Raw genomic sequence first — 18,347 nt, 5'->3', positions numbered from 1 at the left:
ATGAATGATTCAGAAAAATAATTCTGTATTTTAAGTGACAATTATTAAAATGAAACCATTGTTTCTTATTTCAGATCATAAGTTCAAATACAACTAAGTACCAACCCTTTTGAGCCCTTCTGAAATTCACAGTGCTTCTAAGAGTAGAAGAAAGAAAAATGTCTTTTTTTACTTTGCTGCCTTTTAATATTCATTTTATGTTAAATTCATCTTTTAATAGATTCTACTTTAAGGCACAGAGGCTGAGTGTACCAAGGTCAGAAGCCCTGGGCTCCCTCAGTCCTATCTTTACAACTGTCAATCAAGAACAAGCCACTTAACTCACCAGGAGCGTCATCTGTAAATGAATTCCTGTCCTGCTCAATTATAAAGTTCAATGAGATAACATACATAACCTTTTCTTTGAAAACAATAAAACGCCAAACTGAAGTAGAGTGGATTGGTAATGACAGCAGCTTGAGCGAGCATGCTCATAAGAATATCTCAGTGCATGTGTCTGTACATACAACTGTGTACATGTGATGGTCCAACAGAAAATAAGAACTTAAGAATGACAACAATTAGAGACATCCTTTACTGAGCACCAACTATACATGAGGCATTGAGCTGTTTTCTTGCATGATTCCATTTTGTCATTACAACAGCTTTATGAGGCAATTCATTACCTTTCGCATTTTAAATATGAGATACCCAAGATTTAAAGAAGGAAAGTCACTTGCCCCAAATGAAATAGAGCTGGTGTATATGACCCAAGTGTATGCCCTTAACCACAGGAAATCACCTAAACACATCAAGCATGAAATGAAGAGGCTGAAAGTGTGGCTTGCTTGTGTTCATTCTAAATTTCCAACACAACCCCAGGAATGCTGGAGCTTCGCTGAGAACTGTGTGTGTTTCCAACATCCCTTAAGACAACAGCAAGCAAGCAAGCTCAGGACTTAAGAGGACACAAAAAAAACCTCTTCTGTATCAGTAAGAAAGACAAAATACAAAAAGGTTACACCTACAAAGAATAGCTGGCAATGAGGAACTGGAAGCTTTTTTAAAAATTCAGATATCTTTGGTTGTTGTTATTTCAACTCAGTCAACTCAATCAGTTTCATCCTTATTTGGTACAAATAAACCAAAATAAATTTTAAAAGCATTGTGTAGAAAGCTAATGTAACATTCTTAAGGCATTTTTAGATTAATCAAATGCCAATGAGATGCAGATGTAAAACCAGTGATAAATGAAGAATTTCACAATGAATAATAAAAAGTAGAATCACAGACAGGCTTATATCCTTTGTTTTTAGACATCAATTAAAAATTTTAAAATATCACCCTCATCATAAAAAGTTTAGTACCACCATAAAAAGCCCCTCCCCCTCAATATAAACAAACTTACCTTTGGTTTTTTGATCAGCAGCCTGGAAAAAAAAAAAAAAAAAAAAAACCAGAAACTCTTTAGGAACAATAGTGTGTAGAATGTGTGCATATATAAAAGTTTATAAACAGAATTTTAGTATTGGAAATTTTAAAAGCAAGTTTTTGCCCAGTTAATTAATTATAATTCATTACTGGGAAAAAATATGTATTTGTCTACATTGATTACATCCCAATATTAACCTAAAGGCAAAAAACCCCAAAACAAACCCCCAAAAAACCATATGGAAGCTCCTTGAAATCTATATTTTAAAACAGTCTAAAAGGCATATGGTTTTAAGCTATAAGATACATGGGTAAGAATGAAGACAAATGGTATACTTTGAAATGCCATGAAATTCAAGTACAACTTTAATGTTTACAGCAGAATTTTTGATTTTTAATATTTATTAAATATTTACTAATATTTAGGATTTATAAAAGAACATATTCTAAAACTGCAAAAAGTATTTCTAGCTTTTCTAATAAGATTAAGTTTCATGGCCCTTTCCTCATTGCCTAGAGATGGCTGTTCTGGACAGTTCTCTTTATCACAAACAACTAAAATCAAACTTCTTGAAACACAGCTCTGATTTTTTTTTAAAGAGACTTGTGCAGCTGTCACTCTGTGTGTATTTCACTAGCACGATACCTACTACTTGCTGGTTACAGATTTAGCAGATTGACTTAAAGCAGTACTAGGATGAAAGTTGGCACTAGAATGGCTATGACAATGCGAACGAGACACAATGATCACAGAGACAATGAAGTTAGTAACTCCGGCCAAACCTTTTTCTGAGCACCTTCCTTCTTTTTCTTTTCTTCCTGCTTTTTCTTTTTCTTTTCTTCCATCAAACGCTCCTCTTCTTGTGTTTCTTGTTCTTTCTCCCTGTCAAAAATAAAAAGAAGTGGTATTAGTACAATGGCTATTTTAAAATTAAAAAGTGGAAAAAGAATTAACTGCAGAAAGTCTTAAGCCAGGCACATATGGGTAAAAGGAGGCCACTCACAGAGATCATCAGAAATGGACATTTATTCTGTATTGCTAGGTGTACTTTTCTACTACTACAACAAGCTGTCTTATCTTTTTAGTGGCTTAGTTGTCTCTTTCATTCATTCCACATTTACTGGGCACCAAACTACCACCAAACATTGTATTGGGAATGTGGGTACAACATGGAGTCTCTTCCCTGTAGCCCCACACCAATGTTTCTCAAAGTGTTGCCTCTGGGATCACCATCATCATAATCAGTGGATTCCTAGGTTCCACCCTGGCTCAACATACCAAAATGTCTGGAAGTGATTCTCAGCATACTATAATTATGTGCTTGTTTGATAAACCAACTGTTTTCTTAAACAGGTCTCATATGGCATGGTAAGTTATTGTAAAGATACATGGGTATGCAGCATAGAGGAACACACCTGGAAGAAGTCACAGCAGCCTAGGAGCTAGGCTGCAAAGCAGAAAGGAATTGGCTGGCATAGGATGGTGTCAGTGGCCAACAGATTGCTGTCAGCTCCAAATTCACCCTTCAACACCTGGCTGCGATAGCTAACAGAGCTGCTTGAAGCATTGCCCTTTCAGTGAGCACAAAGTGGAGTTTTCTTAGTAGAGGGTACTTGAGGGACACTGACCAGCATGTGGATATGAGGTCACTGGTGATGGTTCCAGACCTGGGCCCTGGCACAGGCAGCCCCTCAATAACCCTACAACTCTGGCATAATCTACAGTCACCTTCCCATGACCTATTCAATACAGACACAGTGCTCCAAGCCTCTTGCTGCTAACCCACCCCAGATTTGTCTCTGGTGGTCTTCCCAATAGTATGGTCCCTACTGACTACAACACACTGTACCTCAGGGCTGCTGCACCAATACCCTACGTCTCTGCCACATGCCTAGGCATCAGCTTGTCCCACAGCAATTAAACAAGTTAACACACCTCAAAAGAAAATGCTCTCTCTCTATGGCTACACACCTATCTTAAAACCACCACCACCACAAGTGGGAGCACACCATCCCCATGATTTTGTTTTCACTTACTAATCCACTCCAAAATGTGTGGAGAGGCTCGGCTCTCTCCCATCTTGACATGGTATGCACAGCTTGTGATTTCTTAAGGTACCAATTTGAGAGGGTAACAGCTTAGTTCCTGTAATATGGCCATGGATTTGGCTCCTCCATCATCCTCGTCACTACATTCAATTAAATCAATAAACGGCATTTGCTTTATAAGAATATATAAATGTTGGCTGCGGAGCTATGTAGTACACTGTGACCACTTTTTAGTTTGTGGAGCTGGTTTAGAGTTCCTAATTGTCTCCCCCACCCCCTTATAAGATGTTTTTGATTTTATACTCTTTCCCCTGCTGAGTTTAAAACATGGCCCTCTAAAATCCCAAATCTAGAGCCTTCCACTCTGCTCTGTCTGGGTTGGGGGCACCCCTTGTGAGAGAGAACAGCCTGTTGTTGAACCCCTGTAAATTTTTAAAAATCATATTAAAATATACACTACACCCAATATTCCCTTTTAAGCATTTTTAAGTTCACAGTTCAGTAGTGCTCTGTTTACACTGTTGGACAGAAGTCTACCTTGCAACGCTGAAACTATCCCTACCCAAACACCTCCACTTCCCCATCTCTCAGCTTTGGGCAACCTCCCTTCTACTTTCTCTGCAAATCTGACTATACTACATACCTCATTTGGTTTTGATCTACATTTCCCGTGACTTCTCACAGCTGCTGGCCATGTGTGTGGTTTTCTGGAATCTCTTGATCTTGTCACAATTTTACCTACTTTTTTGCCTTGAACTTGCTAGGTACTGGAACTTCAGGATGATATACCTGCACATTTTTTTCTGCCCTTATTTCTGCTTAGCATTAGGCAGATGCTTTCAACAAAGACACACTTCCTTCAGCTATTTTCTTGAGAACATCTTCTTTGGGTTTCCTAATAACGTACTGAACCTTTTGGATCAACAATAATTAACCTTTTATGTTATACTTTTTTGCTACTATTACTATTTCCTGGGCTCTTGGCTCAACTGCATCTTCCAAACCATCTACTGAGTTTGTTTCATGTCATTTAAATTTTTTAGTAACTTTTTCTCTCTTGAATGTTCCTTTTCCACAGCACCTTCCACACTCTTGTTTTCTGGATGAAAACCACCTCTATTCCAGCTGTGAACATGAATCAGGGTTTTTCTGAAGGGCTTCTGCATTTCCTACAACTGTCTGTGTTCTTCCTTTGGAGACTTCTTCCTCTGGGCTCTGACAGGAGAGCATTTCCTTAGTTGTCTAGTAATCCCTGCTTGACCATTCAGGCCTGAATGTGAAGCAACAAAAAAACAATCCAGGGATTTGTGTGCATGAGTGGACTTGTTTCATGGTAGGCTTTGCTTTAGAGAACAGGCAAGGTGCTGGCTATTTTGCCAGAGCAGTCTCAAGTGCCAAAATATGACATTTTTCCTGGTAACCAGGGCACTTTATCTATAGTATTAGTGACCATCCATATTACTTCACTGCTGGGATTTTTGATCCCACTTTCCAACATTTGGATGTGACTTTTATTCTATTCGCATTTCCTTCTAAATTGTTTTCATCAATTACTTTCCTAGAGAGCCTAAACCTCAAGACCATCCCTTATGGCCACTAGTTCAATCTCACAGGAATGAGTGGAGGGAGGGAATGATTCATTTAACAAGTGTTTTCTGGGCAATGGCTTTACAAGTGCTCTGGAGTTACAACCATGAAAAAGGCAATGTATACATACACCCAAGGACACTCACATAAATGGTGCAAGTGCAGCAAATGATCAAGGCCACTGCAGAGACATGTGTCTGTGGGTCAGCGCATGGCAAGATGAGCAACTGGGCTTCCTCTCACAGGATCTTCCTGGAGAGGGAGGAGACATTATATCCTAGCTCTAACTGAAAGCATGAGCTTCCTCTGTCCTCGGGCTATGAGTGCTTTGTTGGCAGGATTCTGTCCTGTCTCTGTGGCCCCAAGAAAAACCTGTTACCATTCAGGGCATTTGTTACCAGTGTCTGGGAAGATCTCAGCTGAAGTCCACACAGGACAAAATATCAACACAAACTTTCTTTTCAAGACACCAACTTTATTTTCTGATATAATAATGTAATACTTAGAATTACATTTACATATACATGATTTAATGTAAATTTATAAATGTAATTTTTTTTCTTTATTTTTTTGGGGGTACTGGGGATCAAACTCAGGGGCACTTGACCACTGAGCACAATCTCCAATCTCCTATTCGATATTTATTTAGAGACAGGGTCTCATTGAGTTGCTTAGCATCTATCTCACTTTTGCTGAGGGTAGCTTTAAAACTCACGATCCTCCTGTCTCAGTCTCCTGGGCCACTGTGCCTGGCATTTTGTTTTTCCCTCAGGAAAATCTTTGCTTTTCTGTTTGATTTTCTTGATATCCCTTTACCCAATTCTCATGTCTCTCCACATCCACATCAACTGTCCACTGTTACATCACCACCAGATAACCTGTGTTAACCAATCAGTTCAGATACACCTGTTTCTGTCCAAGCTCATGTAATGATATGAAAAAAAATATATATATATATATACACATTTTTACAAGGGGTATTATTTGATTATTGTTTTGCAAAACTGGGATAATGCTATATAAGCTTTTTGGCATCTTGCTTTTCTCATTCAATATATTTGGGTGAAGGAATCTCCCTCCCACCCTGCAACTGACAGATCCAATCTATTATTTCTAATGGCTCCATAATATGCCATGGTATGAATATTATCATAAAATACTCAATCATTCCTCTATTTATATGCATCCACTCCACTTCCAGTTTATTGCCCCTACAAAGAACTCCCCCTCCCCTCCCCAGATTCTGGAAAAGAAAATAGCATAGCTTAGACTGGCAGCATGGCTTATTTTCAGTAGTAGTGGGAACTAGGCAAGGAGGAAATCTGATGCACACCTAAACCTCAGGGCCTGGAGCAAGTCTGAAGGGCCAAGGCGATACAAAGTACCTACCCTTTATACAACAAGGTATCCTGTGGTGAGCCCCTCTGGCTGGTTTTTTTACTAAAGAAAAATTTTATTTTGATAATCATCCAAGTTTACACACACACACACACACAATATCTTTCATTCTCAATTCTGCAATCTCAGGATTAGAAGGCACAGGTAGAGAACAAAGCAGTTCTCACAGTCTCAGGCAGCTCTGGAAAGGGTGGGGGACAAAAGCTTCTCCACAGGGCCCCACCAGCATGCACTCAGTGCTCCTCATGAAACTCACATTTTCCCAAGGAAACAATGATTTGAAAGATGAAATTATGTAGGCAGACTGGGAATCCAGTCCCCACCCTCTATAAAACTACTAAGAATGGAGAATATTGCAATTTACAGTCTTTCTGTTGACTGCTGTGGATATTTGTTAAAGAATAAGATTCAGTAAAAGAGCAAGGGGACCTGTTTTTGCCCTTGAGGTTTAGTTAACCAAAACTGAAAATGTTTCTTATCTTTAGTTTCATCTATAAGATACACCACATCTTACACCCTGAAGTTACACTGGTTACACTCCAAACATCTCATCAAAATATTCCCTAGTTCATTCTGTGTGAAGCCGTGTGTGTGTGTGTGTGTGTGTGTGTGTGTGTGCGCGCACGCGCACGCATGTGTGACATTTATTTTAAAAGTCTGGCTAATTCAATAACAAGTCCTTGTGGTGTTTAAGTTAAGAAGGGCTGGTAAAATGTTAGCAGACAAAATTAAAGAGAGAAGAGGAAGGAAGTGGTACCCTGATCAGTTGTCACAGCAATATGTAAGGTTCTTTATTTTATTCAATATGTCTGAATACCTGCTTTGTATGGGAAATATTTGCTACACCCTGTAGGTAGCACAAGAGGATAAGGTAATCTTAGATCTCTGGGACATATAATCTAGTAGGAAAGAGACAATAAAGATTGAGTTGTATTTAATATTCCACATACTATGAAAAGAAACAGTAATGAGAAACAGTGGGATTTAGAGTCACAAGAAGGGGTTCTGCTGTACTGTTCCATTATGAGCACATGGGGGTGGAGAAAAGGTGTAGCTAAGCCAGGTGGGCGCAGTGGCACACACCTGGAATCACAGCAACTCAGGAGGCTGAGGCAGGAGGATTGCAAGCTCAAAGCCAGCCTTGGCAACTTGGCTTAAAATAAAAAGGGCTGGGGACATAGCTCAGTGATAGAGTACTCTAGGTTCATCCCCAGTACTGCAAAACAAAACAAAACAAAACAAACAAAAATAACCCTACCATCACTACCACTTGGTCATCTAGCATAATATCAGGACTAGGGGTGAAGAAGAGAAACACACACCAAGTAGCTCTGATGTACGGGACCAGAGGAGGATCCTTGGGTGATGTGGCCGACAGAATTCTCAGATCTTTTGAAGTTTAGCATGTAACTCTTTCCCCTTAGGTGTGGAAGGGACCATGACTTGCTTCTAACCAGCAGAGGGCAGAGGAGTAAGCCATTCCATTCCCTTGCTATGTGATAGAAGACTCTTCTAGCAGACTGGTTTTAGATTCTCCCTCTTGATTGCTGGCTGTGAAGAAATGAAACAATTATGTATCCCGCTACAAGGAACTAATACTGCCAGTGGCTTGAGAAAGCATGGACAGCTAGCAACCCATCCTCAGCTCCCGTTATGACTGAGGCCTTAAGAGGCCCTAGCTGCATCCAGCCTCCTGACCCATGGAAACTGAAGTAAGAAGAATGTGTTACTTTAAGTCACCAAGTTCATGGTGATTTGCTATGCAGCATAGAAAACTAATACAGACAGTGATTTAGGATTTCTGGGCCTGCGAAGAAGGCGGAAGCCCACTCTAGTTTTTTTCTGCTGATTCACAACAAACAATTGGACAAAGTATAATACAATACAAAAACACAAATAAAGGAAAGTAAACACAAGCAAGTGGCTTAGGGAGAGGAGTTGAAATGTAGGAAGCCAACCAGTAGGGGGATGAATTTCTCATTTCCCCTCTTCTCTTGAGGCTTTGACCAGGGTGTAAGCTGCAGTCACAAAGCCATGCTGTGGCAGGGGTGGCACAGGCAGCTAAAATGGAGACCTTTCTCACAGAAGACTAGAAAAAGGAGCTCCTGGGAGCTAGATGGTATAAGGGGTCCCAGGGAGGAATCACCTAGAAAAGGAAAATTCCGTAATTCTGGGTATGGGCTGTCACTGTCTGGGTGGGCTCTACTTGGTTCTGCATGTGCGCTGCTGACCCCAAAGAATGTGAGACCTAAAATACCAAATCTGCGTACACTGTCCCAAGTCTCAGACTAACCCCTGGCTATGTGCCTGGGCCAGGCCCAAGCAGCACCGTGAAGGCCTGGGACATACTGAAGCCCTGGACCCATTGCCCACAGGAGGTAAGGTCTGCTGTGGTCTCAACTTTTACTTTGGAGGGTGAGTAAGAATTCTAGAGATCTGAGAGGCATAACAAAACCAGCTGGCCTCAAGCTTTCAATGGAACCCTGAATTATTTCCATGTTAGCGCTAATACAGACTTCAGACCCAGGATTAAGTTAAGATTTACCATTATGGCTGAAACAAAACAATACAGGACCCCCTAGCAACTCTCACTATGGAGCGCCTGTATCCTGAATTTACCTGACTTCTCAAGAAACAGCACTGCCTGCTTCTTGCCTCAGAAACCAACACCTCTGGGGCTTGTTGCCTGGCCACTGACATTTTTCACCAGTATTCTCCTATTTTCTTCTTCCACGTGCTTTTTAATCACAGAACAAATGTCATTTCTCATATTGGTAGGCTTTTTCTGGAAAATAAGGTTAGTCACCTGTATGTTTCATTTTGCCACATGGCATCTTTTCCCCAACTGGGAACCCTGATTCCCCATCGAGAATGACTCTTTCTCCCACACCTGAATCCAGGGACTTTTAGGGACAATGGCTCCAGGAACCTACCATGTTTGGCTAATCAAAGAACAGTGCATTCCCTGGGCCACAGTACTTAGAATCAGGGAGGGTCCTGGATATGAACCAGAGGTTGGAAGCTGTGGAAGCTGCCTCTCAATTGCAAAGATCTTGAAAATGGGGCACCACCAAGGAAGAAAGGCCAAAAAAAAAAAAAAAAGTGGGGGGGGGGGAGAAGAGCTGGGTCTCTATGAGATGTGGCCTGAGTCCAGGAAGAAGTAATTTCTGCAGCTTGGTACACAGCGCCCTGTGTTCCTCAGCAGGGCGTGAGCACAAAAGTGGCATGGGCGGATCATGATGCTCCTTGGAATGGAAGGAGCACCATTCAGCACACAGCTGAGGCAGATTCACCTCACTTACTGTCCCTATACAAGGCTTGTCCTCCTTTCCAGGTGGCTAGTCTTTGTCCTGGCTTGTCAGCTTTTCCTTCAACTTTGTCAACTACCTCATATGGGTCCAAAGTTCTTTTCCTCCCTTAAATTACAGTTACTTTTCATTGCTTGTAACTAAAAAATCCTGAAAAGTACCTGGGCTTGCTCAATAAAACTGAGTACAGAACAGAAGCAGCACTTTTAATTATGACTGATCTTAAAAGCGATTATGTTCAGTAAGCATTTCTACCACTATAAAAGTTCTGTAAGTATTATTGTATTAGCATGTTCATTATAATTAGAGAAATTACAGATACCCTTTTATTTTTTGAATACCTTTTATCTTATTTGAGTTTAAAATAGCCTCAAAAATTTAAAATAACAGTATAATTTTAATGACATTCCATTTTCATAGTCAATTTTACACAAACACACACACACAAATATTTTTGTTGTTGTTGCTTAACATACTTAAAGAAATAGGAAAAAAAAATCTCCAACCAGTTTTAGAGACAGTAGAACTTGCTGGCATGGCCTGGTGCACAAGCTATAGAGTAGTTACTAACAGTAATCAGAATTTCATTGTTTGCTAGAAAATTTTAAAAAATATATGTACTGTGTAACCTGTGAATAGCATAAAACCATACCAAAAAGTGTCCAATTCCAACTGCTGAGGAGACTGGAGGTCAGGAATTTTGCCTGCTCTGTGAAAATGGATCTGTGGCCTTTACTTTTCCTTTGCCAGCTGGTCAGGTATCCAGCTTTTCTGGCAGAGGGCGCCAGAGAGACAGTGTGAGGCGAGTTCTGCTGTGGGCTAGGTGCTGCCAGAATAGTACCTCTGGTGAGAGGCCTTTCCCATGACTGCTTTCACAGCAGATGACAAACTTCCATGCACACGGCATCACAGCAACTTCTCTGCCATGCCCTGAACCATGGTTTTGGCCTCTCCAGTGAGCCTGGGTCTCAGTCCTGTGGGCTTTTACCGGGTCCTCCATCTTAGCCCTTCAATCCGCTGTTCTATACTCTCAAAAGACTTTTTTTTTCCCCCCTGACCTTCAATCCCTCTTCATTCTAATCCCTATAACTATTCGTTATAGTAAACGTTCCCCATTTACAATGCCATATGGTTTCTCTCGTGACAGATAAGAGAAACCCTTAAAACGAGAGCCTATTTCAATTCTGCCACGCAACTGGAGACCTTTTTTTTTTTTAATATTTATTTTTTGGTTGTAGTTGGACACAATACCTTTATTTTATTTATTTAGTTATGTGGAGCTGAGGATAGAACCCAGGGTCTTGCACGTGCTAGGCGAGTGCTCTACCGCTGAGCTACAACCCCAGCCCCAACTGGAGACCTTTTTATACTGTCACGTCATCATAGTTGTGCCTAAATGATGAATTTAACTAAGAGCACACATACCTGAAATACCAAACCTGAGAGTACAAGAGCTCTTCTGCCTGAATTTGCTAGTATCACTTGCCCACTGTTTTTTTTTTTTTAATCTCCATGATATCAGTATTCCAAAACTTGTGTTACATTTGGCAGGTTTATAAAAGGGACTCTTCATTACTATGAAACAGGAAAGGATGAAGCCCCAGCACCATGGAAATGGGGTGGAGGGGGCCACAGGCAGTGTCTGAAGCAATGAAAGAAGGCAGGGCAATGGACTGTAGGTGAACTCTAGGAGCCTGTCCTGTTCAAAAACCTGGCAATTCTGTGAGCTAACAGGGCTGTTAACTGAATAGATTTGGCTTCAGGAGCCACTACATTAACTTGTGCTTAAAGCTGGATTCTAATTTGGGAGAGCAGGCAGGCGTACAAACCTGGGCAGAAATAGCCTGATGACAAACTGTGCAAGGGAAAAAATCAAATAAGAAAAGATGATACCACAATCTACCCATTCCCTTGATCCAGAATCATCTGAAGCTCAGGGATAGTATGGGAAGACGGCAGGAGAGAGGCTTTCAGAGGTATGTGCTATAGCAATATGCTGATAAAGGAGCAGAGTATCTGCCTAACAGTTTCTATAATGAAACTTAAGTAGAAAAAAATTATGTGACTAAGTTATATCTGTGCAGAAAAAAAAAAGCCCACAGGTTTTTGGAAATGTATAGGAAACAATGAGGAAGAAAACATCTGAAAAAATATCAGTTATAGAAGAAATTTAATTTTCTATTTTGTTTTCAAGCACATGGCAGGTTCAGACGGGGAGGGGAAAAAAGCCTAAATAGAGACCTTAGAGGAACCATCTAAGAAAAAATGAAGCTTAGTCATTTATTTGTTCAAGCAGCACAAAGCAGTATACTGCTCACTGGACCAACTGAGCTCACACCAGAGCCCTGGCCTAGAGTCCCCCTACTGAATGCTAGCAAGTGTTTTCTGGCCACAGGCTATTGTTTCTGCACCTGACAACTATCTGGAAATTACTGTCTTACATCCCAACTCTAGTATTCAGAGTATGCAAACTTGTAGGAGCCATGTGTCTAATACTGCACTATTCTAAAGTTTAAATGCCCATTTGAAAAGGCAACATTTCCCATTGCCCTCAAAAAAAAAAACAAAGTACTGCTAGTTGCCACTAATTTGGCCTTCAGGAGGGAGGGAGGGAGGGAGGGAGGAAGAAAAAAGCCTACAGCTTACCTCCTCTGAGGGCTTTAATGAAACTACACCTAGTAACAGATTAATAGATACTCAGGGCTAACCTACAATTTGCCCTGTAGTGACAATTTCCCAAATTATTTTACCATTTATGATTTAGTTCCTCTGTCCTTTGTGGATTCTCATTAAGCATGAAAACACAATTATTCTGTAGTGGAAATAAAAGTTTCCTAGCTGTCAGGTCCAAAAATAAAATTTCCAGAGGGTGTACCTCATAAAGAGGAATATCATGCACTGGACAGCTTCTTTTGATCACCAGAGTGTGTGAAGTATGGGCTTCCTTAAACCATCTCTTACAGGCTCTCAACAGCCAACATGCATAATGGGAAAACTCAGAATGCTCAAAAAGTCAGCAAGTGTCTAGGAAGTCCAGACAATATGTCCATGTTTCTGATGCATGTTGTGCTTAGTCCAAAGATAAAACTTGGAAAATCAAACTATCCTCCAAAACACCAAGTTTCATATGAAAAAAATACTAGGGTGGTAGACAGTTTGAGGTTATAGTTCTTCAAACTTGCAATAACAAGAGCTGCCATTTATTAAGCACTGGGAAGATCTCATCTAATCCTTAAAACATTCCTGTTGAAATAGGTATCACCAATATCTTAAAGCAGAGGAGTCTGAAGTTGGGAGGATATTGGTGAGTAGTCCAATGCACTGACACTGACAGTAACCTGCAGAGCTGCCATTCAAGCTGAGGGCTGACTGAGTGAGTCCCAAGCATACACTGCATGCATCACCCCACACTATATCCCCAAAAGAGAATATATTCTTTATTATAATCCAAAGTGAGAACCATATGCTTCAGACTTGAACCGACAGGAAGGTGAATCTCATGAGTTGGAAACTGAAGACCCTAATCAATACCATCTCTTGGATGGTCATTAGTTAGAATATAGGCAAAGCTGCTAGCTATGAAAGAGAAACTCCAAAATACAACATCTTCAAGATGTCCCTTCCAGAGTCCAGAGGCTGGCCGGGTACCTTTATTCCATTTTGAGGTCATCTTGGGACTTAAGTTCTTTTTATTCACTAGAGGAGGAAAAAGAGGAATTGGAGAGCAAATCATGTCCATTTTGGTTCATGTCTTGGAATTTTACATATTATTTCTGTTCATAACCAATTGGGGAAAAAGTCTGCACATACTTCATCCAAAACTTTTTGCAAAAGAGGACAGGCCAGGGATGCAGTTCTGAGATAGAGCACTTGCCTAGCATGTGTAAACCTTGGGTTCAATTCCAGTACCATAGGGAGAAAAAAAAAAAAAAAAGAAAAAAGAAAGAAAGAAAGAAAGAATGGGGAGAATATACTCAGGGAGTCTGAGTCTAATTAACAGTCTCTGGAACTGAGGGATAGCCTGCCAATTTTTTAAAAAAGATAATTTTTCTAAAACAAAACAGATATGTACACGTAGACACAACTTAAGTTTATGTCTATAATATACAAATCAAGCCCCCAACTCTATAGATATGATAAAAAGAATTTTAGTCAGAAACTTCCCAAGAGAGCAAGATGTCATCCCTTATATGCTCTAGCTACAGAAAATTTATTAATGCTTCCACAGAATGACGGAGCAACACAGGTTCTTAGAATGAATTTGTTACAAAGTACCAGATGTTATATAAACTAAGTTACTTTCAACTATAAAACATAGTTATCTTATGTACTAAGAAAGAAAAAATTGACAATTACACCAGAACATACATGCCATTGACTATAACCCCGTGCCAATCTCAAGATATGCTACAATAGGTGAAATGAATTTCTTAGAACAAATGAAATACTGTCCTTTTGAAGTAACAAGTCAAACTGATCTACCCCATGAAATTACTGGATAAAAATCAACTCAATTTTGGAAGACAAATTATTGTAGTTGCTATCAAGACATTCTTTATGGTGATAACATAAATAAATATACTAAAACCATACCTACATTCATAAGTTACACATGCACTCATATGGGAAAGAGATACAATTCCCATCATGATCCATTAATTACAAGGTTCTCAGAAGTGCAGGGTGCTATGAGCACAACATAGGGGAGGGGCTTGATCGGCCAGGAGGTCATGGATGGTCCTATGGCAGTGACCTTAAATTTGGAAGGAGAGCTGACTGGGTGACATCATGCATGAAACCTCTTTGGGGAAAAGCACAGAGCATGTTTAATAATCAGAAAAGGGTTTCAGGGTGCAACCTCAGGAATAGAGAACTTGCCTAACCTGTGAAGCCCTAGGCCAATCCCTAGCACTGCCAAGAAGAAAAAAAAAGAAAACAATAAGATGACAGGTAGGCCTACGGGATGGGGAGCAATGGAAGAAATAGCTAGAGCACCTCTGGTGGGCAAGGAGGACTTAGGTTAGATTTTGTCTTTATCCTCAGAGCAATGAAATAAGCAAGAGATTAGCAACTGTATTTGTGTTTTTAGGAGCTTGTTCTAGCTACCCTGTGGAAACTGGATTATGGGAAGGCTGGTATGGACTAGTGGAACCCATGAATAGGCAGGCTAATGCAGCCAAAAAGAGTTGAAACTCTACATTCTGGGAGCAGTAGAGAATCTGGGTTTGAAGATTACTTGGGAAGCAAAGTGAACAGGACTTGGTTAGGAATTGAATATGGGCATAAATGGTGAGGAAAGCATCAAGCACAGCCACTAGAGATCTTTCTCCAACATGCCCAAGTGCATAGCAGCATCTGCCACTAAGGCAAACCCTGGAGAGGGACATGACGAATTTGAGATGACTGAGGCAATAAACTGGGGAAGGACTGGGAACTGGATATATAATTCTCAAGTTCAAAGGAAAGATCTACATTGGATAAAAACCTTGGGATTATCAATGTAGAGATATAAATTGAAGCTAGGTTGTAGCTGAGTTTAGGAAGGGAGTTTCAGAGTGCATACAAAAGTGGGGCAGGGACCAAGGCTTCAGGAACATCAGCCCTTGAAGGTCAGGGTCAGGAGGACAATTCATTCAAACATCCATCCATAATTTATGCATCAATTATTTATTAATAACTGGCCGCAATGTACCAGACTTTGAGGAACAGGGATATTCAGTGACCAGATACATAGGACTGCTATTTTCAAGAGCTTACAATTTAGCAGGTACATATATAAAAAACATAAATGAATAAACAAGGTGATTTCAGTTTGTGATGAGTATTAACCAAGAACACAAAATTAACATTGTAACTCAAATCCACAAGTGGCACTGATATCAATGAGATATCTAAACTGATGACTAACCACTGAGAAAGTTCTAGATAAAGTCCAATCTTCCCTGGATGTGTACGAAAATTGCTTTCCTGAAAAAGGAAGCATACATTACAGCAGCACACAAAGAAACTGTATCCACATGAAATGGGTTCTGAGCTCAAATAAATGAGTGTCTCACACAAATATCCAGAGGACTAGTCAACAGCTGCAAAGGGTGCAGTAAGAGGTATACTGCATGTCATACCAGTGCCAGTCCTAGGCACTGTACAACATCCAGGATCCCTGACTCCCAACCTGCCCCAACCATGTGACATCCTAAACACACTTGTACCTTTCCAAATGCTTACCGAGGGGCTTGCTGGTCAATGACCTGTAAGGCAACAGGCTAGCACTGTGCTCAAGACAGATTGTGGCAACAGAGATGCTCCTCAGGTCTCCACATGAATGAGTTTCAATTGTAGAAACTTGTCAGAATTGGATACATAATCTTTCATTTGGAGTGTACTACTTAGTGTACCATGTGCCATACAAAGTTCTAAAGGAAACATAGGTGATCTGGAATGGGGCTCTTACATTTTAAATCTATATATCCTTGCACCTCTGAAGTAAAAGTTTAAAAAGTTTCCTTGAAAAGGAAACTTTATTTATTTTCCCACTTATTCATCTCTGGGTACATGCCCCATTACACAGAATTTCAACAGTCAGCAAGCAACAAGCGAGGTCCAGCACTGAAAAGGAAACTGTTTTCAAACCCCACTGATTTGGTTGTTTACAGTCTGAAATACAAACTGGGAAAGATGCTAATTATAATGGAAACTTTGGATCCTAAAAATGTGCTCACAAAATAAGAGAAGAGGAGCAAAGGGGGATGGAGTTGAAATGGGACAGCAACCTTTTGAGAGAGACTTGACTTCGGGGCAGGTGCAGAGAAGAAACAGATACTGAGAGGAGGATGCAGTGAAAGATTCCTTCCTGGCACAAGACTCTTAGTACAGTTAACCACCATCCTAATTTACACTCTCAAGAATGCTTACATAAACTGGGTGGTAGCTGACGCCTGTAATCCCAGCTAGAATTTTTAGCAACTTAGTGAGACCCTGTCTCAAAATAAAATATAAAAAGGGCTGGGGATGTGGCTGAGTGGTAAAGTGCCTCTGGTTCAATCCCCAGTATGCATATTTCTATATAAAATATAAAATAGAATATTATGATATTTTACACACACACACACACACACACACACAGAATGCTTAGTTAAGTCTAGAGAGTTTTCTAAACTTAAAACAAAAACATATGGTTGGCATATCTTTTGTAGTAGTGGGATTGAATCAAAGGGTGCTCCACCCCAGAGCTCCCCCGATGCAGCCCCTTTCATTTTTTTTTTTTATTATTATGAGACAGGGTCTGGAAAGCTTCCCACTGGCCTTGAACTTGTGATCCTCCTGCTCAGCTTCCTGAGTATTTGGGATTGCAGGTATGCACCAGGATGTCAACTGGCTGGTTGACATAATTCTTTACATAAAATTTCATATTCTGCTTTTTCAGATTTAAAGCATTCTCTTTTTATTTTTGGTACTGGGGATTGAACCCAGGGGCACTTAACCACGGAGCCATATCCCTAGCTTTTTTTTTTTTTTTTTAATATTTCAAATTTTGAGACAGGGTCTCACTAAATTGTTTAGGGCCTTGTTAAATTGCTGAGGCTGGTTTTGAACTTGTGATCCTCCTGTCTCAGCCTGCTAAGTAGCTGGGAATACAGATGTGCAGCACTGCATCCAGCTCAACTAATTTTTAATACACTTTCGTTGTGAAGATGGACCACCATTTACTGAAAGCCCCTGCTGTTTCATTCTGGTGTCTCCACTGAACTCTTTTTTAATCACTGAGCCCTTTAGCTTGTAGTCTGTTCTGCATTTGCGATTATTGTCTGCAGAGATGTTTCCAGAAGCAGACTTTTGAAAACAAAAGATTATAATTAAAGGTTTCGGCACTTATTACCAAACTGCTATCCCAAAGCCTTTTAATAATCTAATTAAAGGATTTTTATTAGCCGAGTACAAGTGTGGTTTTAAAACACCCTTACAAGCACTAAATATAAGTTTTAATCTTTGCTAATCTGATAGAAAAAGCATCTTAATGGTCTTAAGTTATAATTCTCTGATTACTAATTAACATACTTCCTCATATTTTTTAACCAACATGAATTTATTTTCTGAGAACCACCTATTTATCTCCTGACTCATCCTCTGAGTTCTTAGTGAATTTTTTTTCTCTACCCATTTATAAGCGTTTACATTAAACTGGTTAACCTTTTACCATGTGGTCATAACCATTTCCTCATTTTCAGTTTGCTTTGTTTTTTAATTTTTTTTTAATTTGTAGATGGGTAACATGTTTTTATTTTTTATGCAGTGCTAAGGATGGAACCTAGTGCCTCACTTGTGCTAGGCAAGTGCTCTGCCACTGATCTACAGCCCCAACCTCTTGCTTCGTTTTTGACAAAGGCAAAAATTATACAAAAAATAAAATCTCACTTTTATGTGCAGAAGCTACTCAAATTTGCTATTTTTATTTTCTAGATTTCTTCAATTTTTAAATTTTATATGGCTAACACTTTATTTAAAATTAATTTAGGTGTTTGGTCAACACTAGGTTCTACCTTGCTTTCTTTCTTAAACAGTTCACTCAGAGTGGCTGAGGGTCATTTATTGCTCAGG

General features: G+C 39.9%; 1 protein-coding gene across 2 annotated transcripts in view; it reads right to left on the bottom strand.

The window, feature by feature from the left end:
- Window positions 1–18,347, bottom strand: part of Tnrc6c (trinucleotide repeat containing adaptor 6C) — a 123,766-nt gene that overhangs the window by 82,907 nt on the left and 22,512 nt on the right. For both annotated transcript variants that reach the window (XM_026408449.2, XM_077800674.1), the window contains exons 2-3: window positions 2,194–2,293; window positions 1,388–1,409 (exon numbers count right to left, since the gene is read on the bottom strand). In XM_026408449.2, the coding sequence (XP_026264234.2) occupies window positions 1,388–1,409; window positions 2,194–2,256 (85 nt within the window). In that variant the 5' untranslated portion in view covers window positions 2,257–2,293. The remainder of the gene's footprint in view (window positions 1–1,387; window positions 1,410–2,193; window positions 2,294–18,347) is intronic.

The sequence above is a fragment of the Urocitellus parryii genome, chromosome 7 (assembly GCF_045843805.1).
Source record: "Urocitellus parryii isolate mUroPar1 chromosome 7, mUroPar1.hap1, whole genome shotgun sequence".
Lineage (NCBI taxonomy): Eukaryota > Metazoa > Chordata > Mammalia > Rodentia > Sciuridae > Urocitellus > Urocitellus parryii.
This window is presented reverse-complemented; position numbering and strand designations above follow the sequence as displayed.